Consider the following 27,153-nt stretch of genomic DNA (forward strand, 5'->3'; position numbering starts at 1 on the left):
TGGCGTTACAAGCGCCATGCTCTACCAGCTGAGCTACAGAGGACTGCATATGTGGGAATGAGTGGGAATGTTGTTCGCAAACTTTGTATCTACAGGTGCGTTGGTTTGAAAATATTTTACTTTTCAAATAAGGCCTAACACATTATTATTACACCAATCACATTTCACTTCTTGGTCTTTATGAACCCTCTGAGCACTGATAAAGCATGGACTTGGACACAACCCATTTTTTTTTACGTAGGCTGTTGATGGTGCTGCTTATAGCCCTTCCATTGCTATTATAGTTCCCAACACAACTCAATGTGTCCGTTATTACTCCCAACACTGTGGACCATATATGACTGACTAGGCAAACACTACCACCAAGCTCTCTCCTGTATGTAGAGCAGTCTTTGCTTGGTGTTTCAATAGTATCCTAAACTCTCATGTATGCTTTTGTGATTGTTAAACAATTCCTTAAAACATGTTTAAATAGTTACTTCCTAGATGCAGGGAAGCTGCTGCAGGTGTAGCTCACAGGCCCTCTCCTTGGTATGGTCTAGATGGACCATAGATCTGGTCCAGGGCGTTAGTGCGCGTTCCTTTACTAACAGTTAGTAGAGGAACGCGTATGGTAACACTTTATTTAGATAGTCCAGATAGTCCATAGATGGACTATCTGGACGGTGCGTCCTTTATTTAAATGGGGAGATCAAGCTGATCCTAACTGTTACAGGCCAATTTCTATCTTGCCCTGTTTTTCAAAAGTGTTGGAAAAACTTGTCAGTAGTCAATTGACTTGCTTTCTTGATGCCTATAGTAATCTCTGGTATGCAATCTGGTTTCCGCTCAGGTTATGGATGTGTCACTGCAACCTTAAAGGTCCTAAATTATGTCACCATTGCCCTTGATTCTAAGCAATATTGTGGTGCTATTTCATTAACTTGGCCAAAGCTTTTGATACGGTAGACCATTCCATTCTTGTGAGTCGGGTATTGGTGTCTCTGAGGGGTCTTTGGCATGGTTTGCTAACTACCTTTCCCAAAGAGTGCAGTGTGTAAAGTCAGAACATCTGCTATCTCAGCCACTGCCTGTCACCAAAGGAGTACCCCAAGGCTCAATCCTAGGCCCCACACTCTTCTCAATTTACATCAACAACAAGCTCTCTCATCCAATTATATGCAGATGTTACATTCTTATACTCAGCTGGCCCCTTCCCGGATGTTGTGTTAAATGTTCTACAACAAGGCTTTCTTAGTGTCCAACAAGCTTTCTCTGCCTTTAACCTTGTTATGAACACCTCTAAAACAAAAGTAATGTGGTTCGGTAAAAAGAATGCGCATAGCTGATGTTTTGGTGTTGTCGGCGGTGTAGCTGTGTTGGAGCTGCCAAGGCGGATTTACCACTTCTGTTGAAGGTGAGTCACATGGAAAAGGAAGATAACACGTGTCAGAAATCATCGTAAACATATGACTTGACAAAGTGTAGGGAAAGATATTTCAAAAACTTTCCATGTTCTAGATCTTGGGACTGGGTTTTCCTGTGGCCTTGGCCTCAAAAGTTCTTTATGGCATAACCACAGCCGTCTACTTGGGCATTTAACCTACTCTGCCAATTAGGCCTACAGTATGCAAGCAGTAAAAAACAACTTTTGAGTTAATAACAACTGTATAAATTAGATATTGAAGATTGATCTAACATAAACCAGATAAGTAGCCTAATGCAATGAAATGTTCTTTAACTTTTGCATTTAGGGCATTACACGCATTTAAAAATGAACTAAATACCTAATCTCCATGTGGATCAGGAATCTCAGGACAATATTTCTAAATATAATTCAACCAGTATAACTCTGATTCTGTGGGAATCATCTAAATTCCACAGTTCTTGCCATTAGTGATTCTTATCAAAACAACAACAACATATATTCAGATAAGACTAGATAGGGTACAGTCAAATGTGACATGATACGTTGTTTGGTTCACCCTTTGGTCTTTGAGAACAGTGAAGCACAGAGTTGATATCAAGCAGCGTTAAGTTCCTTATAATTACCCTGATTATTCTACATCTTTCCTCTTCTTTCAAAATCCAGAAATTCCAGATGGGCTTGGCATAAACAAACACTTTGGTGATTTTCTCCCACGAAATGCTGCCATGAAATAGATGGCCACTGAAGGGCATCATCTATTTAAGTGTTTGGAGTGTGTTTCAAAACTGAGGGCCATACCAAACCAAACCACATACCGTAATGGCCTCTTGCATATTATGAAATGTAACCCTTTATGTTCCAATGGCTATTCAAAACATCATTCTTCATCTCCTCACCTCTCCACATCTGTTCTCAGCTAGCTCACACATAGCATAGCTCTGAGTCATAGAAGCACACCTCTGCAATATGCAACCAGTCAGAGATGGAGAGACAGAGGTTATGATGCATCCATCATTGAGATTGTTCCTTGGAAAGACATCGCCAACAGGCTAAGTGTTGTCACCGAGCTCCTTGATATCTCAGTTTTCTCTCTGACTGTACTAACCACTTTCCCCTATTCTGTCTTTACCATGCAGGTCACAGTGAAGAAATCACACCAAAACGCTGCTCTCTTTTTCTATACAGGTAGATACTAAGGTATTCATAAAGGTATGCACACGCAAGCATTTGTGCACGCCCCCACATTTATTTTCTGTGTCGGGAAAGGTTGATTATATCACGTGTCAATAAACTGCATAAAGGTTGTGAAAACAGGTATTTGACATGTATTAATGCTTAAACATCATTAATAGATGTGTAATACTGTAATATTCCTCAAATGTCTGGTTCACCACATAGGTTTAATAGTGTTGTAATGACTGTGATGGCTTGCAGGGCATTTATGTTGACATTGTGGCTGGAAAATCCAATACTTGTAATATCTTCCCAGAAAAGGGAAGGGGGGAGCTTATCATAATGCAAATCAGTAACTTATCGTAAAAAACAGGAAGTAATGTGTTGCTGACTCATAACTTGGGCACCAGCCAACAATAGTTTATGTGAGACAAAGACACTGCAGCCTTGTGCTCGTAAATATCCATTAAACATGACATGACATAAACATAGCAGTTAAGATAGCAAGGGTGTTAAATACCATGCCACACTGAAAACATTCAGCATCATAGTGAAACTGAGATGTGGAGGATTATAGCTTAGGATAAAGTCTGTCTTACATGTACCTGTTTTAGTAAAACTAAATGTCAGATGAAATCCCTATGATATGCTTGAATAGTTTCACAGTGGCAAAAGTAATGATAGTGTGGAATAACTAAACAGACGTGGAACAACATTACTTACTAATGAGGCCAAATGTATTCACTAGGTCTAGGCTAAGTACGTTGCCTTCAGCAGCTTGTTATGAGAATATCGTAAGAATCTGAGTTCTCCTTGGAGGAGGAAGTCTTAGTAGGAAGTCTGAGAGTCTCAGTATCAGTCCTGACATGTTCCTTCAGGAGAACCGTGATTCCTTAGAACATCCCTCAACAACCCCCCTTTACCAACGTTTTAACACCCTTTGCACTGGGCTTTCCCCCTTTTCCCCATCCACTATTAGATTGGACAGAGAGTCTGGTGAGTCAATGCTGACGGAGTCAAAGAGGAAGTTAAACCGGAAGCTATTATTTAATCTTCTGAGTCCCAACCGTATCCCATAATGACTACTTATCGTAAATCACAGCTCTGAATGGAGCACGTTACGTAAAGAAACCAGTTTCAACTGAAGGGACTTGGAAAATCCCTTTCGTAAGGTGTTGACAGGTTGTTGTGTAGATTACTTAAATTTTTTACATTTTTAGTCATTTAGCAGACGCTCTTATCCAGAGCGACTTACAGTTAGTGAGTGCATACATTTTTCATACTGGCCCCCCGTGGGAATCGAACCCACAACCCTGGCGTTGCAAAAGGAAGAGATGTTTTCACGCGTCTATATGGAAATATATCTATGGCTTTGGTAGCCTCCCACTGTTAGACATGGCTGACCTTATACCTCTTCAAGTCAGATGCCTAATCATAAGAAACCCACATACACCAACTCAAGAAAATATCAAGACCTAGGGCTGGATTCAATCCGTATTGCTGATGTTCAGCGCTATGGCGCAATTGAAATGTAAAGGTAATTTTAGATTTGAGCCAACATATGCAGCGTTTACCATGAATGCAGTCTCTGCTAACGCAGGAACATTGCCTATCACTCTGTAGAGCAGCTCTTGTCATCCATATGTAAGCCATTAACTCCGCTGTTTACTTGGTAGATGCTTACATATTTACTGAAAATGCAACATCTGTTCTACATTGGTTCAGCAAAATTTCATTGAAATGACGTGGAAACAAAATTAATTCAACCAGTATGTGCCCAGTGGACAATGTGTCCAAAAGCCCCAAGCAGGAAGAAACAGTGTAGTTTACAATAGTTACACAGTGTGACTCATTGCAAAGGAACACTGTGGTTTCCCAGTACCATGATCAAGGGACAAACACCTTTGGTCCACATGATCTATTCCCGCATCTGCCACATGCTAGGTGCTACCACAAATACCCAATGATGCGGACAGGATTGTAGGTGACCTCCTGAGTGGCGCAGTGGTCTAAGGCACTGTATCGCAGTGCTAGCTGTGCCACTAGAGATCCTGGTTTGAATCCAGGCTCTGTCATAGCCGGCCGCGACCGGGAGACCCATGGGGTGGCGCACAATTGGTGGAGGGAATGGCTGGCAGGGATGTAGCTCAGTTGGTAGAGCATGGTGTTTGCAACGCCAGGGTTGTGGGTTCAATTCCCACGGGGGGCCAGTATGAAAAATAAAAAAATAATGTATGCACTCACTAAGTCGCTCTGGATAAGAGCCTCTGCTAAATTCCGTAAATGTAGGTGCTTCTTTGGCCACATTGAGGACGTGTCTTTGAGAATGTGTTGAGACATCCAAATGAGAGCAACAAACATGAATATCAGTACTGTGCTGACTTGGTGTAACCCAGACATGGGGTATTATCTGGAGTGCAAGGAATACCAGGATGACAGTTTCTCAGATATATAGTGGCTATGGAGGAGGGCTTACTTGGAAAAGAGCCTACTCAGACTGGAAACAATTCTGGAATGAAATAAAACACTGGTGGCCGTTAAACATGATGCAATACTGATCCGTTACCTTTCTTCTTTTGGGGTAGTTTCATTCCTGCCTAATACATTATTCACTTGTTTCCTTTCAACACCCCCCCCCCCCCCTTTAGTGGAGAACAACCCATTCCACAGAAAGCTAGCTAGTGTTTAAACCAACAATGTGTGTATAAATCATTGGTTTAAACAGACTGAACCAAAACTATTGGAGCACCACGGCTTTTGCTGTCTCTCCCATTGGGTTCCAAACGTAACCAATTTATCCAATATTGTATTTTCTTTGGCCCAGTAGTATCCCACACTCAAGGCCTAAAGTTACATAAGTGGAAGGTCGCTTCTGGCCTTGAGACCTGTGGGGCAACAAGGGCGTAACTCCAAACCCCACCCCCATCTCCACCACCACCACCACCAATCACCCCAAACCCCCCCCCCCATCTTCCAACACACACCTCCCGTTCTGCAGTAGGCCAGTGTGGTGGTGGGGAGGCGGGTTGGCAGTGACGGTGCTCCAGCAATTTGCGCAATTAGGGTCAGGGCAGGGCTGTCAGCCCCCAGCGCAGCGCGGCGCGGGGAGAGCCCATGTCAGCCTGCTCCTCGCTAATGAGTCCAGCGCCTTCCATTCAGACGCTCAGTAATTCCAAGAAACATTCTCCTCTCCCCGCCATCTGTCAGCGAGGCAAGAAAGGAGCCCGCGTTGTACTGTTCACTCCTCAGCTCTATTACTTTTTAAGTTCCAACTTCCAAATGAGAAGAGAAATCTCAGCCTGGCACTGAACGTCCCCTCAGAGAGGGGGTAGCTGGGTTTGGAGCCGTCACAGAGTTATGTTAAGCACTTTGACTTTGAGGTGCGTTTGTGTTGAGGAACGAAGGAGTTGTTTTATAATCCATCATTTGGCACAGGGGAGAGAAACTTCATAAACTGGGAAATTAGTGTAAACAAGCAACAAACATGACACCCTGCCCAACCCCCTACAAGGCAGCACCTCTCTCACAATCACTCCAAGGACTCTCCTCCTCTCCTCCTCTCCCCTCACCTTTCTTTTCCTTTCCTCCTCTCTCATCTCCTCCTCTCTTTCCCTCTCCTCTCTTCCTCTCTCCCCTCAGTGAGGGCCCTGTCTGTCACAGATGAGCCCTGCTCCAGGGCATGTCTTGATTAAAAGGGCTTCCACAGTGATCAACACCCAGGGTCCCAATCCTTGGTCCCGGAGAGCCACCTCCCTGCCCACCTGGTGGCCCCAGAGAACCTCTACCATTTCATCTAGCTCCATTCTGCCCTTCTGTTAGACGAAAACGTAATCATTAGCTGAGAGAGAGGGGGGGGCTTGTCTCCTTACAAGCCCCAGGAACCCCCTGGCCTCAACTCGTGCCCCCCATGGCTGCCCTTTCATTTGGATGGCAATATTAATTAGCCAGAACTGCTCAGTGCATTGTGGGGATAGGGTGGTGCATCATGGTCTGATGGGCCTCAGGATGGTGGATGGGGTTTTGGGATAGGGTGCTTCATCTGGATTTTGGTTGTTGTAAATTGTAGTTCAGATATGCTGTGCCAAAACAAGCTGGTGGATAGTTATGGTGTGTTATGGAGTGTGGTCTGTATCCTGGTGGCCTTGGAGTGTGGCCTCAAGTAAATAAAGTGAAAGGGGATCTTGTTTAGACAGGGCACTGATGTGTCTGAAGTGAGGTTTTGGAGATAGGTAGTTGTAGCAGAGCGGCCCCCGCTCACTGTTATTTCCTGTGCCTGTCGCATTGAGTCTGGTCTCTCCTGCACTCCACTGGCCCTGAATGTTCTCCCTTCATTATCAGCCTGCCCCAGCCCAGCAGGACTCCCCTTCCTCAGCTCCACGTCACTCCCCCACCCAGCCCAAGCCCCCAGCCCCAGCCCCAGCCCCAGTCCCAGCCCCAGCCCCAGCCCCAGCCCCACAGACGAGGGGGAAGACAGACAGGGCAAAAGACTCCATCTCCAGCCAAGGTCAATTGACCCAGTTTGTGGCTGAGCATACTGGAGACGTTGCTGGTGTCGCCTGCTCAGGTCGCATGGCGGGAGTTGGCCAAGGATGGCGCCTAGATGTGTGAGGGCGCCAGCGAGGACCACCAACAGAGGGAAAGGATGTGGAGCACCATCCTCTTACATTATGCATTATTATTTATCCATATTAATATTGGCCATTGATATTAATTAATCAAAGGGTAGACTATTATTTAGACATATAGATTTTTTAAAAATCATCATAGTAACTGTGAGGTATTGTTATTAAATTCTCAGGAAATGCAGGGGGTGTAAAGAAGAAAACTGGCTGACAACCTGGTATGACACTAAATGTTGAACTGCTCTTCCTGTTTTTTAAAGTAACATAACATAATTTCTATGCTTAACCTGCCATGACATGTAGGACAATTGAAAATGTTCTACTTTTCCAGTTCAGACAGACTGAGAGGGCTCTCTGCTTGTGAGGCCGTTAGTTTGAGATGAATGTAACATGGACCAGAGTTGACCTTCCCATTCACTCAGACTGGGGACAGTGTTTACAAGTCTTTTATCAGCCATGGCAGTTCAAATAGCCAGCAAAGCTTCGTTCTTCCCCAATTGGCACACTGCCCATCTCTGACATGCTTTCACTTTCATTGCTTGTGGCACCAAGGACAAAACCGCGAGAGGCTTGTGCAAATTACTCAAAACGAGAGAGGCGGGCTTTCCTCAGTCCGCTTTTATCTTTTTATTTTTATGCACGGTCATGCTCTCTTGTTCTGTTAATCGGTTCTCTGTAGTTAGTAGTTGCTTTGGACAGACAGGTTCCAATCAAGGCCTTTCTTGTTGGTTAATCCTTGCCTTTTGTTGTCATGGGCATTGAAGATCCATTAGTCTTAATGCATTTGATGGTTGAATGCAAAAAATGGCCAAACAAAGTTCCCCATGAGCGACTACTAGACGGCTGGAATGAATTTGAATCTTTGTGTTATGTGTCACACCTTGTCAGTGACCTGTGGCACATGTCATGAAACGGAACCTAAGAGCCTAGATAGTCTCACTTTGCTGGCTGGTAACAGAAAGTGAGATTGAAAAAGGTGTGGATTATAGAAAACAAGAAATATAGAACAGAAATGAAAGATAAACATGGAATAATCTCCTATCATAGAATAAACATTATGAAATAATCTATAAATACTTTATATTTGGTGGTGAAAGACTATCGACACAGAACAATGCATGCCTGTAAAGAGTCCAAACTGCTCAGATCAACTTTTCTTGTTTCTGCAAAGTTGTACTGAAGGCAACTCACTCCTTTGGCTGTTTAAAACACTGCTTTATTACTGCACATAGGTCAACATCTGATAGGGAGAAAAAAGTAATGGGGGCTCTGAGTTAATGGTCTCCATTAAGATAAACAAACTGTATGTGGTGAAAAAGGAGATGTTATCTGGGAAAAATGGCAGCTATCAAAAATGAAGAGCCTTCCAAATGTAGAGGCTGCTTACTTGTGTAACAATAATAATAAGCATTTGTATAAGGCCAGGATTCAATCAGAGGCACGTTATACAGCAGCACACTGGACAGCCGTCAATGTGCTAAATTTGAGTCTGACTTCTTCTTTGTGTTGTGTGTGTGTGTTTGTGTATAGTCTGGAGGAGGCCGATATGTTAACATCTAGTGAACCACCCAGTTGTGTAAAGTAACGAAGTAGAAATAAGTAGTTTTTTTGGTATCTGTACTTTACTTTACTATTTATATTTCTGTCGACTTTTACTTTTATTTCACTACATAAAAAATAAAAAAAGTATACTTTTACTCCGATACATTCCCCTGAGACATTCGTTACTTGTTACAAAATCAAATAATGTTGGGAAAAAAATGCAAGCAACAACGGCACACTCATGGGTTAACAAGCTAGCTAACTAGTCGTTTCCGAATCTGGGCACATTTTAGTCAGCTAACGTTAGTCTAGCCAAATACCTTTTCTCTAAACACCTGGTCAAGCTAGCGAGCTAGCTAACTAATGTTAGCTTTCGGGTGTTAGCTAGCCATTTTAGTGCTAGTTGATAAAGTTGTTCTTACCTAGCTAATTACTGTAGATTTAAGTTATTGACGTAACCTACTAGCTAGATCAATTAACATCGTTTTTTCTCATTGTAATATTAAATGGTGGTCACAAACTCTCACTTAACTAATGTTGTTTATAGCTTTAAAACTAGGATCCTATACCTTAAGTATTTGGTGATGGTAGTTATGTAGCTAAGTAACGGCCTTTCTCTTTTTATTTTCTTCTTATTTCAGAGAAAGCATGTATACCATCTTAAGAAGTATGGAGAACTGACGGCAAACACACTGAAGAGAAAACATGCCCCTAAGACGCCCTCCACCATCAAGCAGAGCACATTACTGAAGACAGTGTCTCAAAAATCCATTGACAAAGCTGTGGTGAAGTATGTGGTCCAAGGGCTCCAAACATTCGCTGTTGTGGAACAAGAACCGTTCAGAGTTTGTCCAGGATCTGCAGCCTAACTCAAAGATCTTATCAAGGCCCACACTGCGCTCCAGGATTGATGAAGCCTCCACAGAAATGAAGAAGAAGGTGACTGAGGCCATGAGAGGAGTTGACCACATCGCCACCACCACCACCGACTGCTGGTCTGCAAGAAGACGGAGCTTCATTGGTGTTACAGCCCACTGGATAGACCCTGACAGTCTCAACAGATGCTCTGCAGCCCTGGCCTGTAAACGGTTGAGAGGATCGCACACCTTTGATGTGTTGGCAGGCGCCCTAAATGACATCCAGTCTGAGTTTGAAATCCGGGGTAAGATTTTGAGAACAGCAACAGACAACGGCTCTAACTTCTTGAAAGCTTTCCAAGTTTTTGGAGAAGATGAAAACAACGAAGCAGTGGGTGGTGAAGCAGCTCAGCCAGGACAGGAAGATGGTGAAGAGGAACAAGAGGAGAGTGAAGAAGTGGAGTTTGTTGATGTGGCAACAATCCTGAATAAAGATGATGGTTTTGAGTAACAGCTGCCAAAGCACCAGCGCTGTGCTTGCCACCTACTCAACTTAGTATCTACAGTCTATGCCCTGAAAGCAACATCCAGTGAGGTTTACAAAAAAGTGTCCCGTTCAACATTTGGCAAGTGCCAAGCACTTTGGAACAAATGCGGAAGATCCACACTTGCAGCCGAAACGGTTGAAGATGCTTGCGACCTCCAGCTGCTGCTCCCGAATGCTACAAGGTGGAACTCCTGGTTCATGGCTGTAGAAAGACTCCTGAGGATCGTCAAAGACAAAGGAGATGTGGCCGTCAGAGTTCTCTGCACAGACTTTGAGGTTCCAATGTAAGTAAGGATTATGTATTATTTTGTTATAATTTAAGGTTTTGAATGTTGTCTAAATCTGTTGCAGTGTTTCCTGACCCTTTGCTTGGGGACTAATAACTGTTTCACATGTTGTAGCCATACACTATCATTGATCCATTTAGTCAACTACTCATCCAGCCATTGATTACTGTAGTTAAATAAGGTGAAATGGTTAGTGGTCCCCTTTGTATAGGGTTAGGAAACAGTATTATAAAAAAATATATAATCATAGGTTCAATCCAGCTGAACTCGCCTTCCTCACAGAGTATGCTGCCACCATGAGCCCAGTCGCAAAGGCCATCAACATCCTGCAGGCTGAAACCAATGTCCAGATGGGGTGGCTACTTCCAACTATCAACCTGCTAATCACAAATTTGACCGAATCAAGTTGTAGCTGAAGTACTGTAAGCCTCTGGTGGATGCGCTACAACTGGGACTGAAGAAGCGCTTCAGCCACATGTTTCACAACCCTGAGCTGATCGCAGCTGCAATCCTTCTCTCCAAATGTAAAGCAACGTGGACAAAGGATAACGCCACCATCAGAATGGGTAAGACAACGTGGTTAATTAACAGTATTTTATTATTCGTAAACAACTGTATGGTGTACATTTTGACACTTCATAGATTTGAGATCCACCCATTTAAACTACAATCCTGACTGTGGTTCAGTCCAATGGGTAGCCTACTTCGCCCTGTTGCTTGGTTCATATAGATAGGGGATGGGGATGGATCATAATGGCATGATTTCTATTGTCATCTTTCTTGTATTTCAGGAATGGACTACATCAAGGACCACCTGGAAGAACCCTTGCTGCAGCTAGGTGATGGCACCAGTTCATCAGATTAGGAGGACTTCTTCTCTGCCATGAAGACATCTTAAGCACAAGAAAGCTCCAAACAGGTGGACGGATACCTGGCCTGTTCAGCTGATCATATGGAGTTGCTCAAGTCCTTCCCGGCAGTCTGTAAGCTGTCTCTGAGGCTAAACACACCCTTACCTGCATCAGCTGCATGTGAAAGGCTGTTCAGCATTGCAGGACTTGTTTTCAGCCCCAGGAGAGAAAGGCTAGATTCCAGAAACTTTGAAAACCAGCTTTTACTGAAGATGAACCGTAAATTCTTCAACTTCAAGTAATGACAGCTGCCTGGATATGGATGCCTTATGCGTGTTGTTAATTTATGTGTAAAATTCACAAGTTATAGGTGTCCTTGTTACAAAGGCATGACCTGACACTGATTTCTAATACAGTTCTATCAGTGGTGATGTCCTCATATTCCTACAGTGAGGTTGTGTGCAGTTCTGTACATGTACTTTTGATAAGCTCATCACATTTTTTTATTTTTATGTATAGGGTTCTATTATAGGATGTTTTTTCTAAAGCAAAGTGACTGTGATTGTAAGTGCTTACGTTTACTGACTATATTCCTTCATTATTAAGGCATAATACTATTTTGTCTGCAAGAGATGTATTTTGAAGTGTTGCCTATTTGAGAATCCACATTCTTCTGTATCCGTAAGACTGTTACCTTTCAGAAAAGCTCAAACCAAATAAAAGGTCTGGCTTTTTGGATTTACGGCTCTTAGGTTTCATACTTTTACTTTTGATACTTAAGTACATTTACCTTACGGCTATTTAGTATCAGGTACTCTAAGACTTTTACTCAAGTAGTATTCTAATGGGTGACTTTTACTTAAGTCATTTTCCAGTAAGGTATCTTTACTTTTACTCAAGTATGGCTTTTTGGTTCTTTTTCCGCCACTGCTTAATATAAGGAATTTGATGTATAACATTTACTTGTTACTTTTATTCAAGTATGATGATTGAGTACTTTTCCCACCATTGTACTTAAGTACATTAAAAACTGATATTTTCAGACTTTTACTCAAGTAGTATTGTACTTGGTGACTTTCACTTTTACTTGAGTAATTTTCTATGAAGGTATCTTTACTTTTACTCAAGTATGACAATTGAGTACTTTTTCCACCACTGAAACCACCTTGCATGTTGACCTCTGCCACCAATGAGAAATTGAACAAAAAGGGAGAAGAAAAACACTAGCTATCTCACTCTCGTTGAGTGGAGAGCACTGATTGGACCTCTCTGACACTTGCTTCCTAACTCTCTGTACATTCCAATATGGAAGGAATGTCCAGCTCCATCCAGTGTGTGTCAGTGCTGTGGCTCCTGAGTGACTCGCCACATATGGTGTATGTTAACAACTAATGATAGAACAAGACATGGGGAGCAGCTTGGTAATGTCTCTCTTGGGCACTTGGGAGTGTGATCATGAGGGCTGAGAGGTCTTTGCTGGCTGGCTGCTTTGGCATGGAGCCCTGGACTTGACAAGCACATCTACTCAGTCGTCCTGGTTACATCTCTCATATTTACATGTGTTATTACACTACTGTTTGGTTGAATGAAGGTGGCCTGAATTATTGTATCGAACAATTTTTGGGGCATGACAGCAGCAGAGTGGATGGATTTGATGTCTATTTCATGTGAGACCATGAGACATTCCCCATTGTATAAACACCTTTCTTTTCCCGAAAAACATGATTCAGCTACAAGGGAGACATTTTTTATATTTATGGACAGAAAAGGAGCATCATTTTGTTTGTTTTGTTGTTAGTGTTGAAATCTGATGTGAGTAGGCCTACTAAAATGTTTGTGTTGTTGGCCGCAATCTTTTTAGCCCACAGATGCTTTTTAATGGTTCAAATGTCAGCAAAGAGAATGATTCGAATCTAGGACTATATAAATACATGAGCAAGGCAAGCGTCACAGCTGCCAGTAATGAAAACAAATTGAAACCGTCGCTGACAAATTATCAGCAAAAACGTGTCATCCAGGATGCACAAATTGTATGTATTTGTTGATGAAGAGAAAAACATAATTTTGTTGATGTGGAAACCTGTTGCCTAGAACTTATATAAATATGAATCTTTTTGAAGATCTGGATTTTATAGCACCAGGTTAATTCAGAAGGAACTGTTTCTGATGGACTTGGAGCCTTGAGTCTAATAACGGTTTGGGAAAAGCAGTATGCAGAAAATGCAGAGCAGTTCATTGACTCATGACACACACCAGCTTTCCAACTGATAGCTGATGACTCTCAGAGCTGCCCCATACTAAAACTAGACTACTCACGATGCACACATTGTCCTACTATGCTGTAGCCTGTTTCCTTGATATCTGAAAGGGATGGTGCCATCTAGTGTCAAAGGACCAATGTAACAACGTCTACAAAGCATGTTTGATTTGCAAGTAATACGTTGTGTTGGACAGTATAGTGATGGTCAGGCCACTCAGGAGCATACAGGCTAGTAGCCTATTATAATCATTGGGTTAAAGATTCCATTATGTAATGGATTAGTGTTGGTAGTAGGCTATTAGTGATGATATAGCTATAATGCAAATATATTAATCAAAGATCCACTTTGCTATATATAATGCTATCCATGCTGGATAGTAAATCCAGGCTGTTGCTAAAATTTTATGTCATTCTTGGAGATCTGTTGTAAGAACAGACTTGGTTGAATTTGTGTTCTTGAAAACATATGTCACGACCCCATTGGTCATTTGGTCCCCTTGGTTTAACAGCGGTTGGGTAGATATGATGCCTATCATTAGCGCTGAACTGACGTTCAATAAACCCTTGCTCTAGTCGAGGATACTAAAGTTTATTTCATAGCTACACTCGTTTATCATTTCTAAACCACAGGCAATGGGAAGTTAACAGGAAAATCTGAAGTTCTGGGACCTGACGTTTATTTATCGAGTGAAACAGATGTTATTGTTTGTTTCTGTAGAAATGGGCTCGACAAACTCCACCCTGTCAAAAATTCCAAACGTCGAAGAATTAATGCAAGAAACGGGTTGTAAGTTCTCGGATGGGTAGGACTGTAATTTAGGGTACTAGAAAAACTGTATTGAGATTGTCATGATTGTACAATAACGTCATAGTTTATGCCAAATTCGAGGACAAATCTTTGAGTGGGCGAATAACGGGATTTCATTATATATGTTATTGTGACAGCTGTATGGAGCCCAAGTTTTCTATTGCTTCTATTGCATTTCGTCCTCAAAGTTTTAGAGCGCAGATACGTTGAAATGTGTGCAAATTATTAATCGCTTTCGCAACCACAAGATTGATGGTTGACAGGTGCGCAAATTGTGCGCGCAACTTTGGCTGGCCAAAATACGCATGCGTCTTACCCGACCAAGTACAGTATTGAATATCTAAGCTTTGAACAGATACTTATTTTGACATATACATGTGGCTTTGAGAAGTTGTAGGTAAATTAATAACTTGGCCTTTAGGCTACTTTTACAAATGCTTGAATAATTCATGGAGTGTTTGCTTGAATGGAATCCAGAGCAATGAACTGGCCTCTATATGATTATTGCATATATTGATTAAATTATTTGGTGTGCCACTGTCCTGCCCCATTACTAATAGCATGAATCGATGTTCTCTTGTTTTCTCATTATAGTCACCCCTGCACACATTGTTCGACTTTATGACCGTTTCGAAGCATTGGACAAGGAGAAGACAGGCCATCTCCGGTAAGTGGTGGGACCATGTCATCTTTATGGAGTTTGTTTGTTGAACCAGTGTTGACTAAAACAGTGCATTTCAGAATAACTTATGTCTGAATGTCCTGTCTTTGTTCTATCCCCATTACTGTGAAGCCCACAGGATTTCGGAGCCATTAATAGGTTGGCGATGAACCCCATTGGGGATCGGATCATTGGGGCTTTCTTCTCTCCAGGGTATAGAACAACATTTCTTACATGTTTGAGTAACATTACTGACTTGATAACCTCGCCAATGAAATGGTAAGGTGAAGGTTAATGCCAACAATTTCTTTTTAAATCAAATGTCCATGTATCCTCTACTTTTGGAATGTAAGCGTTCTGGTCTTAAAATAATATCTCTCTCAGACAGGAAACGGTGGACTTCCACTCCTTTGTGAGGATCCTGGCCCACTTCCGGCCTGCGGACAAAAACCGTCCCAAAGATCCCAGTATGCCTGAACCTGTCAACAGTAGGACCAGTAAACTCAAGTGTGAGTCCTCTGGCAGATAGTTGACTCACAAAATAAATTTTTGCACTAAAATTCAACTCAGTCAGTTCCCCCCTGGTTTTCTCCTTCCTTTCAGTTGCCTTCCAACTATATGACCAGGACAAGGATGGCAAAATCTCCAGAGCTGAGCTTCTACAGGTCCGTAATAACTGTTAGCTTTACTGACAATAATACTCTGTATGTTAAGCAACACAATATACCACCAATAGTTAGTGATGCAAATTGTTTCTCTGTTGTAAACCAGGTCTGGTATGTCCCTGCAATTGATGGCTAAAATGCCAACACCCTATACCAGAGGTATTCAAATCTTACACTATGAGGTCCGGAGCCTGCTGGTTTTCTGTTCTACCTGATAGTTAATTGCACCCAACTGTTGTCCCAGGTCTAAATCAGTCCCTGATTAGAGGGGAAGTATGAAAAAAGCAGTGGAACTGGCTTCAAAGTCGGGATTTTGAATTTGAGGGCCCAATACAATAGAATGAAGCCATTCTCCAATGGGTTTGGAATGTGATTGACAGCTGAGGGTGATTGACAGGTGCTACGGTCCATGCTGGAGATGCAGGTGACGGAGGAGCAGCTAGAGAGCATTGCCGACCGCACCATCCTGGAGGCTGACCTGGACAAGGATGATGCCATCTCCTTTGAAGAGTTCCGCAAGGTACCACCGGGAGGAGCTCTAACACTGACATATCAACATGGTGCATTGCAGTACAGTGCACCCAGAATTCTAAGACATACAAAGTTCATGCACATAGAAAATGATGTTGGCCATTGCAGTAGTCAAACAGCATACTGTACATTGTACGATGACAGTGTTTTGCCTATCCTCTCTCATATTCAGTGGCTGCATGTGCTGTATTTGACTGTGATGTAATATACCAATTCCACCATTTGTTGGTCTACCTTTGGCTTTTCTTTTTCCTTACAGTCCCTGGAGAAGGTAAACATCGACCACAAGATGAGCATTCGCTTCCTGCGCTAGCTAGAGTGGTTGCATTGGGTCAACTGACCGTTCACAGAGATGTAGCCCACTTTGTGTGTACTCATCCCTCCATGGTAAAAACAAGGCTTCAGCAGGGAACTATTACTATGCTACTGATTCCTTTAACTGGATGACTAACACTAAATATCGTAAATGACTGACTAAAATGCTGTAACTTAATATGTTGTTTACTGCATACTGGAATATGGGGATCATGTTCCAAAGTCTAACCGCACTATAGGCCTACTGTATAACTACATAATAACTGCTTTTATATAATACAGTAAAATGCCATTTAATAATAATAATTATACATGGGACTTATAGCACTTTTCAAGGACCCAAAGTCGCTTTACAATTGTAGTTTTTATTTTTTGCAGAACCTACATTTTAAATTATGTTAGTTTTGACAAGGGCAAACATAAGCTTTTAGGAAGGGAAACAGATACTTGAAGTTCACTCTTCCTTGAACATTTTTAAAAAGTAAGACTTGACTGTAATAAGTCTCTAGATGTAGCAGTCGGTGTCCAAATACACTGAACATGAGAACTATACATACGAGTATGAAAGTGATAGAATATTTCTACAAATAAATATTTTTGTAAATTATATCATTAATTTACAGAGTTGCTTATGAGGAGAAAAGGCCATGAAAAACTTAAGCTTGGCTATAATTGTGTTTCAATAGATTTGTTTTAGAGAGAATGACAGTCCAACAAAAACTAAGGTGTACATTTTGACCCAGAGTAATGAAAGGGTCTGTTTGTGACTGACTGGATGACATTGAACTAATGTGTGCCAAAATCTATTTCTCAAATCTATGAATTTTTTTTGTCAGATACATGGAATCATAATTAAATAACGCTATTGGTGTTTGAGTGGAGTATTTTTGCAACTGATTTTCATATTTCAAGCATCAGTACATTTAGCTTTTTGATGTTACTGATTAAAATAGTCACACCTCCTGTTGCTATCTATGGCCGTATAACATGGGGTTATTTCCAAAGTTTGTTCCTTGTGAAATGTTCCTTATAATTTCTCTGATTGAACACAGGGTGGCAGGAATAGATATTTTCACTGAGGTTAAGTGAAATAGCACATGGGTGATAGTGGAAAATAAAGTATTTCTTAAGTGGTTGACATTCACACACACTGACATTCAGGCTTGCCTTGAAACAGAGGCATAATGGATAAATTTATTTTGTACATAAAGTGTGCCATAACATTAGAAGAAGGTCATAAAGAGGAATTGATTTCAACAATAAACACATGCATTAGCAGGGCTTCCTCATTTGCCCTTAGGCTGACAGGCACATAGAATCCAGAATAAGGAGTATCCAGTGCCTAAAAAGAACAGAGAGACACAATGATTAGAACGTATATGATGCAGCATAGAAAACCCTCAGCACAATACTCCAAATGTACAGAGTGCGTTGATGGAAGAATGTAACAGGGACCTGCGAGGGTGATGGTCATTGTTAGACGGTAGAGAAGGACATCAGTGGTCCCTCCCTTGATGTGGACTGGCAATCCATTGTCCGCCTGTAACCAAAGTTAGGGGTCAAATACCTATTCATGATCATGAATCACTGGGCTTTCATTGCAAGCCAAAAATAACTTTGTGATATGTGATGATAAACCAGACTGAATTGCATTCCAGACCATTAATCTGAAGAACGGAACAACTATCCCGTTAGGTCCCTTTAAAACCCGTAATGCTCTTTTTCAATGTTCAATACTGTGATAAGACTGAGGTGCCGACCAACAACGGTGGACCTCAGGCAATTCATAAATCTCGCAACATGACACATACAGTAGATCACAATCAGGTCAATGTTGCTCTGAAGAACTTGATTAAACATGTTCTGTACACATTGATGAATGATGTGACAAAGTTTACTTTTGTTTGCTGCCAAAATCACATATTGTAGACATTGTTGGCCCATTGGTTGCCAATAAAAATCTAAATTCACTGATAAGACACCTCTTGTTTTCTTAGTTTGGGATTGTTTCTCATACAGGTTGGGATTGTTTCTCATACAGGTTGGGATTGTTTCTCAACCAGGAATCCTAATGATGTCATGCTCACCTGGAATAGCTTCTGATGATCTGGCACCTTGTTCTTCATCTGTTTGGTTGTTGTGCTGAAGGCTCTGGTAGCCAGCCGGGGCAGCTTCTGAAAGGATCCCACAGTCATAAAATCAGCCATGCTACCCTTTGCATCCCTAACTGCCAAATGTCCCAAACAAATCGGTTAGATTCTTAATGGGACATGCTGACTGAGCGGCTGAGGCTAGGTGCTATTTTCATAGTGTTTCTAGAAGAATAAACCATTTGATAATAACATAACAATAGTATAGTATGTTATTTAGAGAATGGATGATCAGTATTAAATGGTAATAATAGCTTGGGATTTACCTTTGTGGTTCAACACCTGTTTTTCTACTTTCACTTTTAGAGGGATGTGATAGTAGCCTGTTGTTTCCTATAAGAGGAAAGCGCTATGGAAAACTCTTTGGGTTACTCTTACTTCCCTCTCCATTTAAATAGTGTTTGTCATGACGACAACTGCTATTATATACAGTCTTGGTTATGAGAGGAAATATCCACTTCTAACTGGTTTAAACCTTTTGAGTGGCAAAAAAAGTATGAGTGGTTCGCATACACAAAAACATTAGACAGAGCTGCAAATGTTCTTTTTTCTTTTCTTTTAACAGCATGCAGGGGGAAAATTTCACAGACTTTTAGGTGTGTATCACCTTCAGTATGTTTTAGACCTTTTGAGTGAATATACCATTTTGGCATCTTAGACATACTTTCCATCCAAAGTGGTGCTAGTTTCAAAGACAGCTGGTTTGTCACATCAAAATGCTTGATTAAATCAACATCCTCCAAGATACAAACAACCAAAAGCCTTCTCTGTAAACAAGGCAGAGATTCAGCTTCCTTTGACAAATAATCTGTCACTCCTAATGAAATATGAAATCAGACCACCTATCGATATTCTGTAAAATGACACTGTCAAGTAATTACCGGCATATAACCATTATTGTCAATGAAATAATCTGTTGAAAATCGGGGTCAAACCATACCCCCTAACCCATACCACTTGTTCTGACCCAGGTAGTTTAGTGGTGGGTCATAGTGGTTAAGAGCGGTGTGCCAGTAACCGCAAGGGTGCTGGTTCTAATCACCGAGCCGACTAGGTGAAAAATCTGTCGATGTGCCCTTGAGCAAGGCACTTAACCCTAATTGCTCCTGTAAGTCGCTCTGGATAAGAGTGACTGCTAAATGACTAATTATTATTATAGTTCATTCATTATAACAGCACTATTTCAGCACTGGAGACTTGTATTCTGAAAGAAAGTAATCTCTATTCAAGTTTTTAATCTATTGGTCTTTGTATCACGTAAACATTCTCTGTGAGGTGAATCTCTTACTACTTTTTACTATCACAGGCAAAACCTTTTCATTTAATTGAAGACCATTTTGTATACTTTTGTTGACTTGGGTTCTGTCCCTTTAAGAGAACTGTGCCACAGTGTGATCTCTACCAAGGTCAAATTGGGTGCCTGAACCAGTGGGCGAGAACTGGCATTGCTGCCAGCCAATGACTGCCACTCAACCTGTGACCTCAACCAATTAGATGATATATTTTGGAGGGAGGAACATTAAACCCTTCCCCTTGGACTGGATTCCCTGTGTGTGTGTACGTGTGTGCGTGCATGTGTGTGTACATGTGTACATATGTGTAAGCTATATGTGGACATGGCACAGTTTGCCTAGAGAAATCATAAAGGAAAGATAGAGGAAATGTTAATCAATGAAAATATACAACACTAATATACAATAGCATTTTTCCACCTCACCGAGAAGTGAGAGGGATATAATTAAAATAATATGACCTCTCAGTAGGAGCTTGTAAACAACATATTTTAAAATATCAATAAGACCCAGTTTTTTATTAAATTTAATCTGAATGACAATATGAGTCCAATACGACCTTACAGAGAGATTATCTAGACAGATAGTAATATATCTCAGTAACTACATTTCTCTAGAATGACATCAGAATCTCCTGGGACCACCCTTCGTGTTTTACTGTCTAAAGTTGCTTATATGCAGGCCTCACTATCAGTCAACCACCGGGGCAGAGACGGGGCCTGCAACAGGTTATTTGAGGCCATAGTCCATCTAACTTATCCCCCACACATACTGGAATGTATTTCTTTATCTAATACTTAGCAACAAGTAATCAGGAAGACATATAGCACAACTCATTTTGCCTTCTACTCTCCACATTAATAAAAGGTGGTACAAAGGTCAGTCCAACTGTACTTTTCTATCCAAATAAGATCCAAGATTCTATTAAAAATATTATAAATCTTTCTATGATTCAGATTACCATTAGCAGCAGAGAGAACAGAAAAAGTAGGATTTTTTAAACGTTTTTACCAGTAGGTGATTCATGGCGAAGGTTGTACTCAGTGTGAAGCCTCTTGCTGCTTGTCTAGCCGTGGCCCGTACAAGGGCAGAGTCACATATTGCAGTATTTCTGAATGGGAGCCAAACTATGGTCACCAGGAGAGACCAAACTCTCCCAGCACTATGGAAGTGCTCAAGCCTTCACTCCTAAGGTCTAAAATTGCTTCTTTGGTTCCCGTTGTTCACACTGATTTCTGTCCTCACACATCATTAAATATAAATATGTTTATTTGAATTGAAGTGAAATTCTTTATATGGAAAATGTATGCTTCTCATTTACAGTTTGTACTTAGGTGATGTCATTCCTGTATTTGCATCATTCTAATTGATTCACTTGTTTTCGGGCACACCATCCATCTTCCAGTTGTGTGAATAATATTATAAAAGAGTCTCAAAGCCAGACACTCTTGGTTTCATTTCTGGGTTGAGGTCCTCAGAAAGAGGAACTGAGTCTGTTGTCTCACCTCTCCCCAGCTGTGATCATGAGATCAGGCAAACAGAGAGCTTTGGTTTTTGCATTTTTCTCACATTAGTAGAGAACTGTCATCATAGATCAGTCACACATGATCACTGTCTCTGGTAAGTCTCATAACACATTTGTTATAGTTGTACTATATGGTTTGTGTAAACTTGATGTTTATAGGCATACATGTATGTCTCTAGCTGTCCTTGTTTGTAGTTAGATATGGAAACAATAGTACGATTTAGCGGTGTAGACAAGGCCTAACTCAACAGTAAGGCATGCACATGTGAAATGTATGATACCTCTTCAACTGGTGTCTAACACAAGATGTTAGCATAATTTGTTATGACATTTCTATGAATTTACAAGTTTGCGGTGTCTTTAATGTTTATGAGAACAACATACTTCACACTTTTTTCGCATACAATTGTAGCCAATATATTTTTGTCACACACTCCTAGACTAGCATAAATATGCTTTCACCAGTGCTGCTCATGGTGGCCTTGCTTTCTGTCCTTACCCTCACCATGGAGTCTGACCACTGGACAGCAGACCAGCAGGAAAAGTAAGATCAGGATCTTGCATTGTAAATACATCAATCCAACGGTGTAATGTAGATCAACCAAGTGCAGAAGTTGGATTTTCAACTTCTATAGTACATGTCGATTTTTGACTATAATACTATATTTTGGGACAAGCATAGTTGCATGTGCCTCTATCATGAGTGTGATGTATTGTTATGTTCAAATATGAAATAGTCTTGGGCATTAGGATACAGAATCATTCTATCTCTCCCAGGTTCTGTACATGGCAGTGTTTGAAGTTTACTCTGCAGTGGCCTGGGAGCTTCTGTTTGGTGAGGTCAACCACTTCTCCATAGCACATCACCATCCTCATCGTCGTCAATCACCCATTCTTGTTATTCTAACTCAATCTAACTCTGCACAGGGTCTAAAGAATTCATCTCAATGCAGAATACCTCCAAACATCCAGAACTGGACTATCCATGGACTGTGGTAAAAACACATTTTTAAAGGGGAAATGTGTGAATGGTACATCCATGTTTGAACTTTTAAATTAATTGTATATACCCATAGATTTTTGTCATTCCCCATCAGAATAAAACCTTTTGACTGATCTTAATAAACTGAATGAGAATGCCAATTCATATCTGATCATTTTTCTGTTTTTGACCTAGGCCTTTGAAAGCTCATACATGTTGCCTCTGCTGGCCAATATTCCACTCCGACCTCAAGGTAAAACATGTCTCTGGTTACAGTCACCATCGAAGGACAATGAAGAATCTGTGTGTTCAGAAGTGATCCCTCTTTCTTTCAGGACCTGGACCCTGAACTCTCTCAACTTTGGCCATCCCTACTCAAGACCCACTCCAGTTTTCTCTTCTGGTAAGAGGCAGGATGGGGGTCAATTTCAAATTGAATAGCTTCTCCTTTTCAGTTTATTGAGAAGTCATTAAAAAGAGATGGCCTTTTTTAAATTATTGAATTGGAATGTCAGTTTACTTCCTGAATTGACTGGCTTCAATTCGAATGGACCCCAACCCAGTTAAAAGGTCTTCTTACCAAATTTGTTTCTTCAACTTTTACACTACCTGTTTCACCATCTATCTCTAATATACAGTGCATTCGGAAAGTATTCAGACCCCTTTACTTTTTCCACATTTTGTTACGTTAGTCTTATTCTAAAATGGATTAAATTGTTCCCCCCCCCCTCATCAATCTACACACAATACCCCATAATGAAAAAGCAGAAACAGGTTTTTAGACATTTATGCAAATGTGAATAAAAAACGGAAATATCACATTACATAAGTATTCAGACCCTTTACTTAGTACTTTGTTGAAGTACCTTTGGCAGTGATTACAGCCTCGTGTCTTCTTGGGTATGATGCTAAAAGCTTGGCACACACTCTTCTCTGCAGATCCTCTCAAGCTCTTTCAGGTTGGATGGGGAGCGTCGCTGCACATCTATTTTCAGGTCTCTCCAGAGATGTTCGATCGGGTTCAAGTCCGGGCTCTGGCTGGGCCACTCAAGGACATTCAGAGGCTTGTCCCGCTGTCACTCCTGCGTTGTCTTGGCTGTGTGCTTAGAGTCGTTGTCCTGCTGGAAGGTGAACCTTCGCCCCAGTCTGAGGTCCTGAGCGCTCTGGAGCAGGTTTTCATCAAAGATCTCTCTGTACTTTGCTCCGTTCATCTTTCCCTCGATCCTTACTAGTCTCCCAGTCCATGCCGCTGAAGTCCATGCCGCTGAAAAACATCCCCACAGCATGATGCTGCCACCACCATGCTTCACCGTAGGGATGGTGCCAGGTTTCCTCCAGACGTCACGCTTGGCATTCAGGCCATAGAGTTCAATCTTGGTTTCATCAGACCAGAGAATCTTGTTTCTCATGGTCTGAGTCCTTCAGTGGCTTCCGTCTGGCCACTCTACCATAAAGGCCTGATTGGTGGAGTGCTGCAGAGATGGTTGTCGTTCTGGAAGGTTCTCCCATCTCCACAGAGGAACTCTTGAGCTCGGTCAGTGACCATCGGGTTCTTTGTCACCTCCCTGACCAAGGCCCTTCTCCCCCGATTGCTCAGTTTGGCCGGGCGGCCAGCTCTAGGAAGAGTCTTGGTGATTCCAAACTTCTTCAATTTAAAAATGATAGAGGCCACTGTGTTCTTGGGGACCTTCAATGCTGCAGAAACATTTTGGGACCCTTCCCCAGATTTGTCCCTCGACACAATCCTGTCTCGGAGCTCTACGGACAATTCCTTCGACCTCACAGCTTGGTTTTTGCTCTGACATACACTACCAGCAAAAGTTTGGACACACCTACTCATTCAAGGTTTTTTCTTTATTTTTACTATTTTTTACATTGTAGAATAATAGTGAAGACATTTAAACTATGAAATAACACATATGGAATCATGTAGTAACCAAAAAAAGTGTTAAACAAATATATTTCAATTTGAGATTCTTCAAATAGCCACCCTTTGCCTTGATGACAGCTTTGCACACGCTTGGCATTCTCTCAACCAGCTTCATGAGATACTCACCTGGAATGCATTTCAATTAACAGGTGTGCCTTCTTAAAAGTTAATTTGTGGAATTTCTTTCCTTCTTAATGTGTTTGAGCCAATCAGTTGTGTTTTGACAAGGTAAGGGCGGTATACAGAAGATAGCCTTATTTGGTAATAGACCAAGTCCATATTATGGCAAGAACAGCTCAAATAAGCAAAGAGAAACAAGAGTCCATCATTACTTTACGAACAATGGCTTCCTGTGTTCTGATAACCATGCACCTGCCAAAAACAAGGGGGATTGCCAGCAGCCAAACCAGTTTAGGAGGTAATAATCAAAGGCAGGCAAAGTTACTGTAGGATATACACTACCAGTCAAAAGTTTGGACACACCTACTCATTCAAGGGTATTTAATACATATGGAATCATGTAGTAACCAAAAAAGTGTTAAACAAACCAAAAAATATTTTATATTTGAGATTCTTCAAATAGCCACCCTTTGCCTTGATGACAGCTTTGCACACTCTTGGCATTCTCCCAACCAGCTTCATGAGGTAGTCACCTGGAATGCATTTCAATTAACAGGTGTGCCTTCTTAAAAGTTAAGGTAGGCGGGGTATACAGAAGATAGCCCTATTTGGTAATGGGACCTTACATAGACAGGTGTGTGCCTTTCCAAATCATGTCCAATCAATTGAATTTACCACAGGTGGATTCCAAGTTGTAGAAACATCTCAAGGATGAGCAATGGAAACAGGATGCACCTGAGCTCAATTCCGAGTCTCATAGCAAAGGGTTTGAATACTTATGTAAATAAGGTATTTCGGTTTTTAATTTTTTATACATTTGCAAAAATTGCTAAAAACCTGTTTTCGCTTTGTCATTATGGGGTATTGTGTGTTGATTGAAGAGGGGGAAACATTTTTTAATCCATTTTAGAATACGGCTGTAACATACCAAAATGTGGAAAAAGTCAAGGGGTCTGAATATTTTCCGCATGCACTGTATAATTTAACATGATTTTCTCTGTTAGATTGACTGGAGTCCCCACAGAATGTTATTACTGTATTCTAGTTCACAGAATATAAATTGTGTTACAGCTGCATAACAGAGCGTGTCACTGAACGTGCATGTGTTTCTCCAACAGGAAAGATGAATGGATCAAACATGGGTCTTGTGCTGCTTGTGTGGAGGGCATGAACTCTCCCTCGCGTTACTTCCAGATATGTCTGAAACTACGCGGCCGCTTCGATATAGACCGGTCAGCCCCATTGCTCACATTCACACACCTAACCTGCCTGTTTCACAATTACACATTGTCAAACCTCTGTTGACAGCTTTTATCCTGGCTAAGCTACCTGTTCTCCACCCGTTATTCAGAGCCTTGGAGGATGCAGGCATCAAGCCCTCCTGTAACCGGTCTTATCAAGTAGGTAATCACCATCACCTTGGGGAAGGGTTAAGAGACATCTATAGGCATTGCATTGTGGGGTTTACAGAAACTAAATTACAATGCTTTTCATGTACCATTATTTGGATGTACAGACTGAGACACTGCATCCAAATAAGGATATGAAGTCTATAAACATCGTAATTCAATTATCTTGTCTTTTTGCAGCATGTGTTTTAGTAGGGATCTTATAAAATAGAACCACTTAAGTGAACTTGTTTGGTTGAGATCAGAAACATAAAAGAGAAACCCTGAGAACATGACAAATAATTCATATTTATGACAAAGGCAATTAACTTTGAACTTAAAAAGTTTACATGGGGAAGTAGGATGAAACTTGAAGAATTCCAGCTGAATAAGTCACTTAATGCATTGTTCTGCCATCTGTTTAGTACGATGAAGTCAAGCATGCTCTGGCCCCAGTCATTGGAGATGACCCCGGTGTCCAGATTCAGTGTATAAATGATGAAAAGGTAAGCTAACAGCTAGGTAAGAATCCTTAGCCTCTGTCTGTGCCATCATGCCAGCTCTTTGTCACTCAGTGTCATGCCAAACTGTTTGGAGTAGACAAGAGCAAAAACAAATCTGTGACCAAGCTAAAGCGTCACTGTAGTATTGTACCAAACCACACATTATCACCACTTGAGTGTTGTCCGTTTGCCTTTGGTGTAATTCGGCAATGGCACTGATGCTTCAAATATATTGCAGACGTAGAGAAACATTGTTCATTTGTGGGCGTGTAAATGGAATCCCTTCCCCCAGGGACGAGAAGTATTGGTCCAGGTGAAGATTCCTCTGTCTCAAAACCTCACCCTTGGATGTCATCACGAAGAGGACCAGGGAGCTGAACCTCAACCTACCCAGCTCTGGCACACCTTTCCTGGGCACCCCTGTCCAGATAACTCCACTGTCTTCCACTTCCCTATAAACCACGACCGCCCACACCAGCCCTGTGACTAGTGTTACGTCTGCCCTCACCACAGACGGGGCTGCCATGCCTGCTGGCTTAACCTAATGATAAGCAAGTTCTTGAATTGCAGGGCTCACATCTTTGGAGGTAGATGACATTTAAGGCCCTCATGTAATATAGATACACTTTAAGTCCTTTAACTATTTTTGTTTTGCAAACATGCTTTTGGTGATTCCAAAATATATATATTTTGTTAGCAAAATAAATGAGCATTTTAAAGCACCTTATTGTTACGT

General features: G+C 41.4%; 3 protein-coding genes across 4 annotated transcripts; 2 read left to right on the forward strand and 1 right to left on the reverse strand.

Moving 5' to 3' along the window:
- Positions 1–14,082: 14,082 nt before the first annotated feature.
- LOC311105456 (calcineurin B homologous protein 2-like) lies at positions 14,083–17,403 on the forward strand. The gene is made up of 7 exons (XM_084147612.1): positions 14,083–14,334; positions 14,950–15,022; positions 15,149–15,229; positions 15,401–15,525; positions 15,620–15,681; positions 16,079–16,201; positions 16,472–17,403. The coding sequence occupies exons 1-7, from the start codon at positions 14,244–14,246 to the stop codon at positions 16,523–16,525; spliced, it is 609 nt and encodes a 202-aa protein (XP_084003738.1). The 5' UTR covers positions 14,083–14,243; the 3' UTR covers positions 16,526–17,403.
- Positions 17,404–17,707: 304 nt separating this feature from the next.
- Positions 17,708–21,067, reverse strand: LOC311105457 (cytochrome c oxidase subunit 7A2, mitochondrial-like). The gene is made up of 4 exons (XM_084147613.1): positions 20,981–21,067; positions 18,615–18,701; positions 17,983–18,067; positions 17,708–17,869 (listed from the first exon to the last, which is right to left on the reverse strand). Exons 1-4 carry the CDS (start codon positions 20,993–20,995, stop codon positions 17,814–17,816), a joined length of 243 nt encoding a protein of 80 aa, XP_084003739.1. The 5' UTR covers positions 20,996–21,067; the 3' UTR covers positions 17,708–17,813.
- Positions 21,068–21,541: 474 nt separating this feature from the next.
- On the forward strand, positions 21,542–27,138 carry rnaset2l (ribonuclease T2, like). 2 transcript variants are annotated; one of them, XM_084147611.1, is made up of 10 exons: positions 21,542–21,589; positions 21,935–22,038; positions 22,272–22,329; positions 22,422–22,489; positions 22,672–22,729; positions 22,812–22,879; positions 25,645–25,758; positions 25,878–25,926; positions 26,340–26,420; positions 26,710–27,138. In XM_084147611.1, exons 2-10 carry the CDS (start codon positions 21,947–21,949, stop codon positions 26,905–26,907), a joined length of 786 nt encoding a protein of 261 aa, XP_084003737.1. In that variant the 5' UTR covers positions 21,542–21,589; positions 21,935–21,946; the 3' UTR covers positions 26,908–27,138. The 2 variants fall into 2 exon arrangements, with proteins under 2 accessions (XP_084003737.1, XP_084003736.1); XM_084147610.1 differs by having other exon boundaries at positions 21,564–21,589; positions 21,960–22,038; positions 26,710–27,129.
- The last annotated feature ends 15 nt before the right edge of the window (positions 27,139–27,153 follow it).

This window comes from Coregonus lavaretus, assembly GCF_964263955.1.
Source record: "Coregonus lavaretus genome assembly, chromosome: 30".
Lineage (NCBI taxonomy): Eukaryota > Metazoa > Chordata > Actinopteri > Salmoniformes > Salmonidae > Coregonus > Coregonus lavaretus.

What these genes read in the sequence shown, in the direction of transcription:
- LOC311105456 (XM_084147612.1), top strand. Translation starts at nt 14,244, where the DNA reads ATGTTATTGTTTGTTTCTGTAGAAATGGGCTCGACAAACTCCACCCTG. An exon ending in CCAGAGCTGAGCTTCTACAG is followed by an intron (nt 15,682 to 16,078) that starts GTCCGTAATAAC and finishes GGTGATTGACAG; the next exon opens with GTGCTACGGTCCATGCTGGA. An exon ending in CCTTTGAAGAGTTCCGCAAG is followed by an intron (nt 16,202 to 16,471) that starts GTACCACCGGGA and finishes TTTTCCTTACAG; the next exon opens with TCCCTGGAGAAGGTAAACAT.
- LOC311105457 (XM_084147613.1), bottom strand. An exon ending in ATCATCAGAAGCTATTCCAG is followed by an intron (nt 18,068 to 18,614) that starts GTGAGCATGACA and finishes CTTTGGTTACAG; the next exon opens with GCGGACAATGGATTGCCAGT. An exon ending in AATGACCATCACCCTCGCAG is followed by an intron (nt 17,870 to 17,982) that starts GTCCCTGTTACA and finishes TGTTCTTTTTAG; the next exon opens with GCACTGGATACTCCTTATTC.
- rnaset2l (XM_084147610.1), top strand. An exon ending in GGCCGCTTCGATATAGACCG is followed by an intron (nt 25,759 to 25,877) that starts GTCAGCCCCATT and finishes CCCGTTATTCAG; the next exon opens with AGCCTTGGAGGATGCAGGCA. An exon ending in AGTGTATAAATGATGAAAAG is followed by an intron (nt 26,421 to 26,709) that starts GTAAGCTAACAG and finishes CCCTTCCCCCAG; the next exon opens with GGACGAGAAGTATTGGTCCA.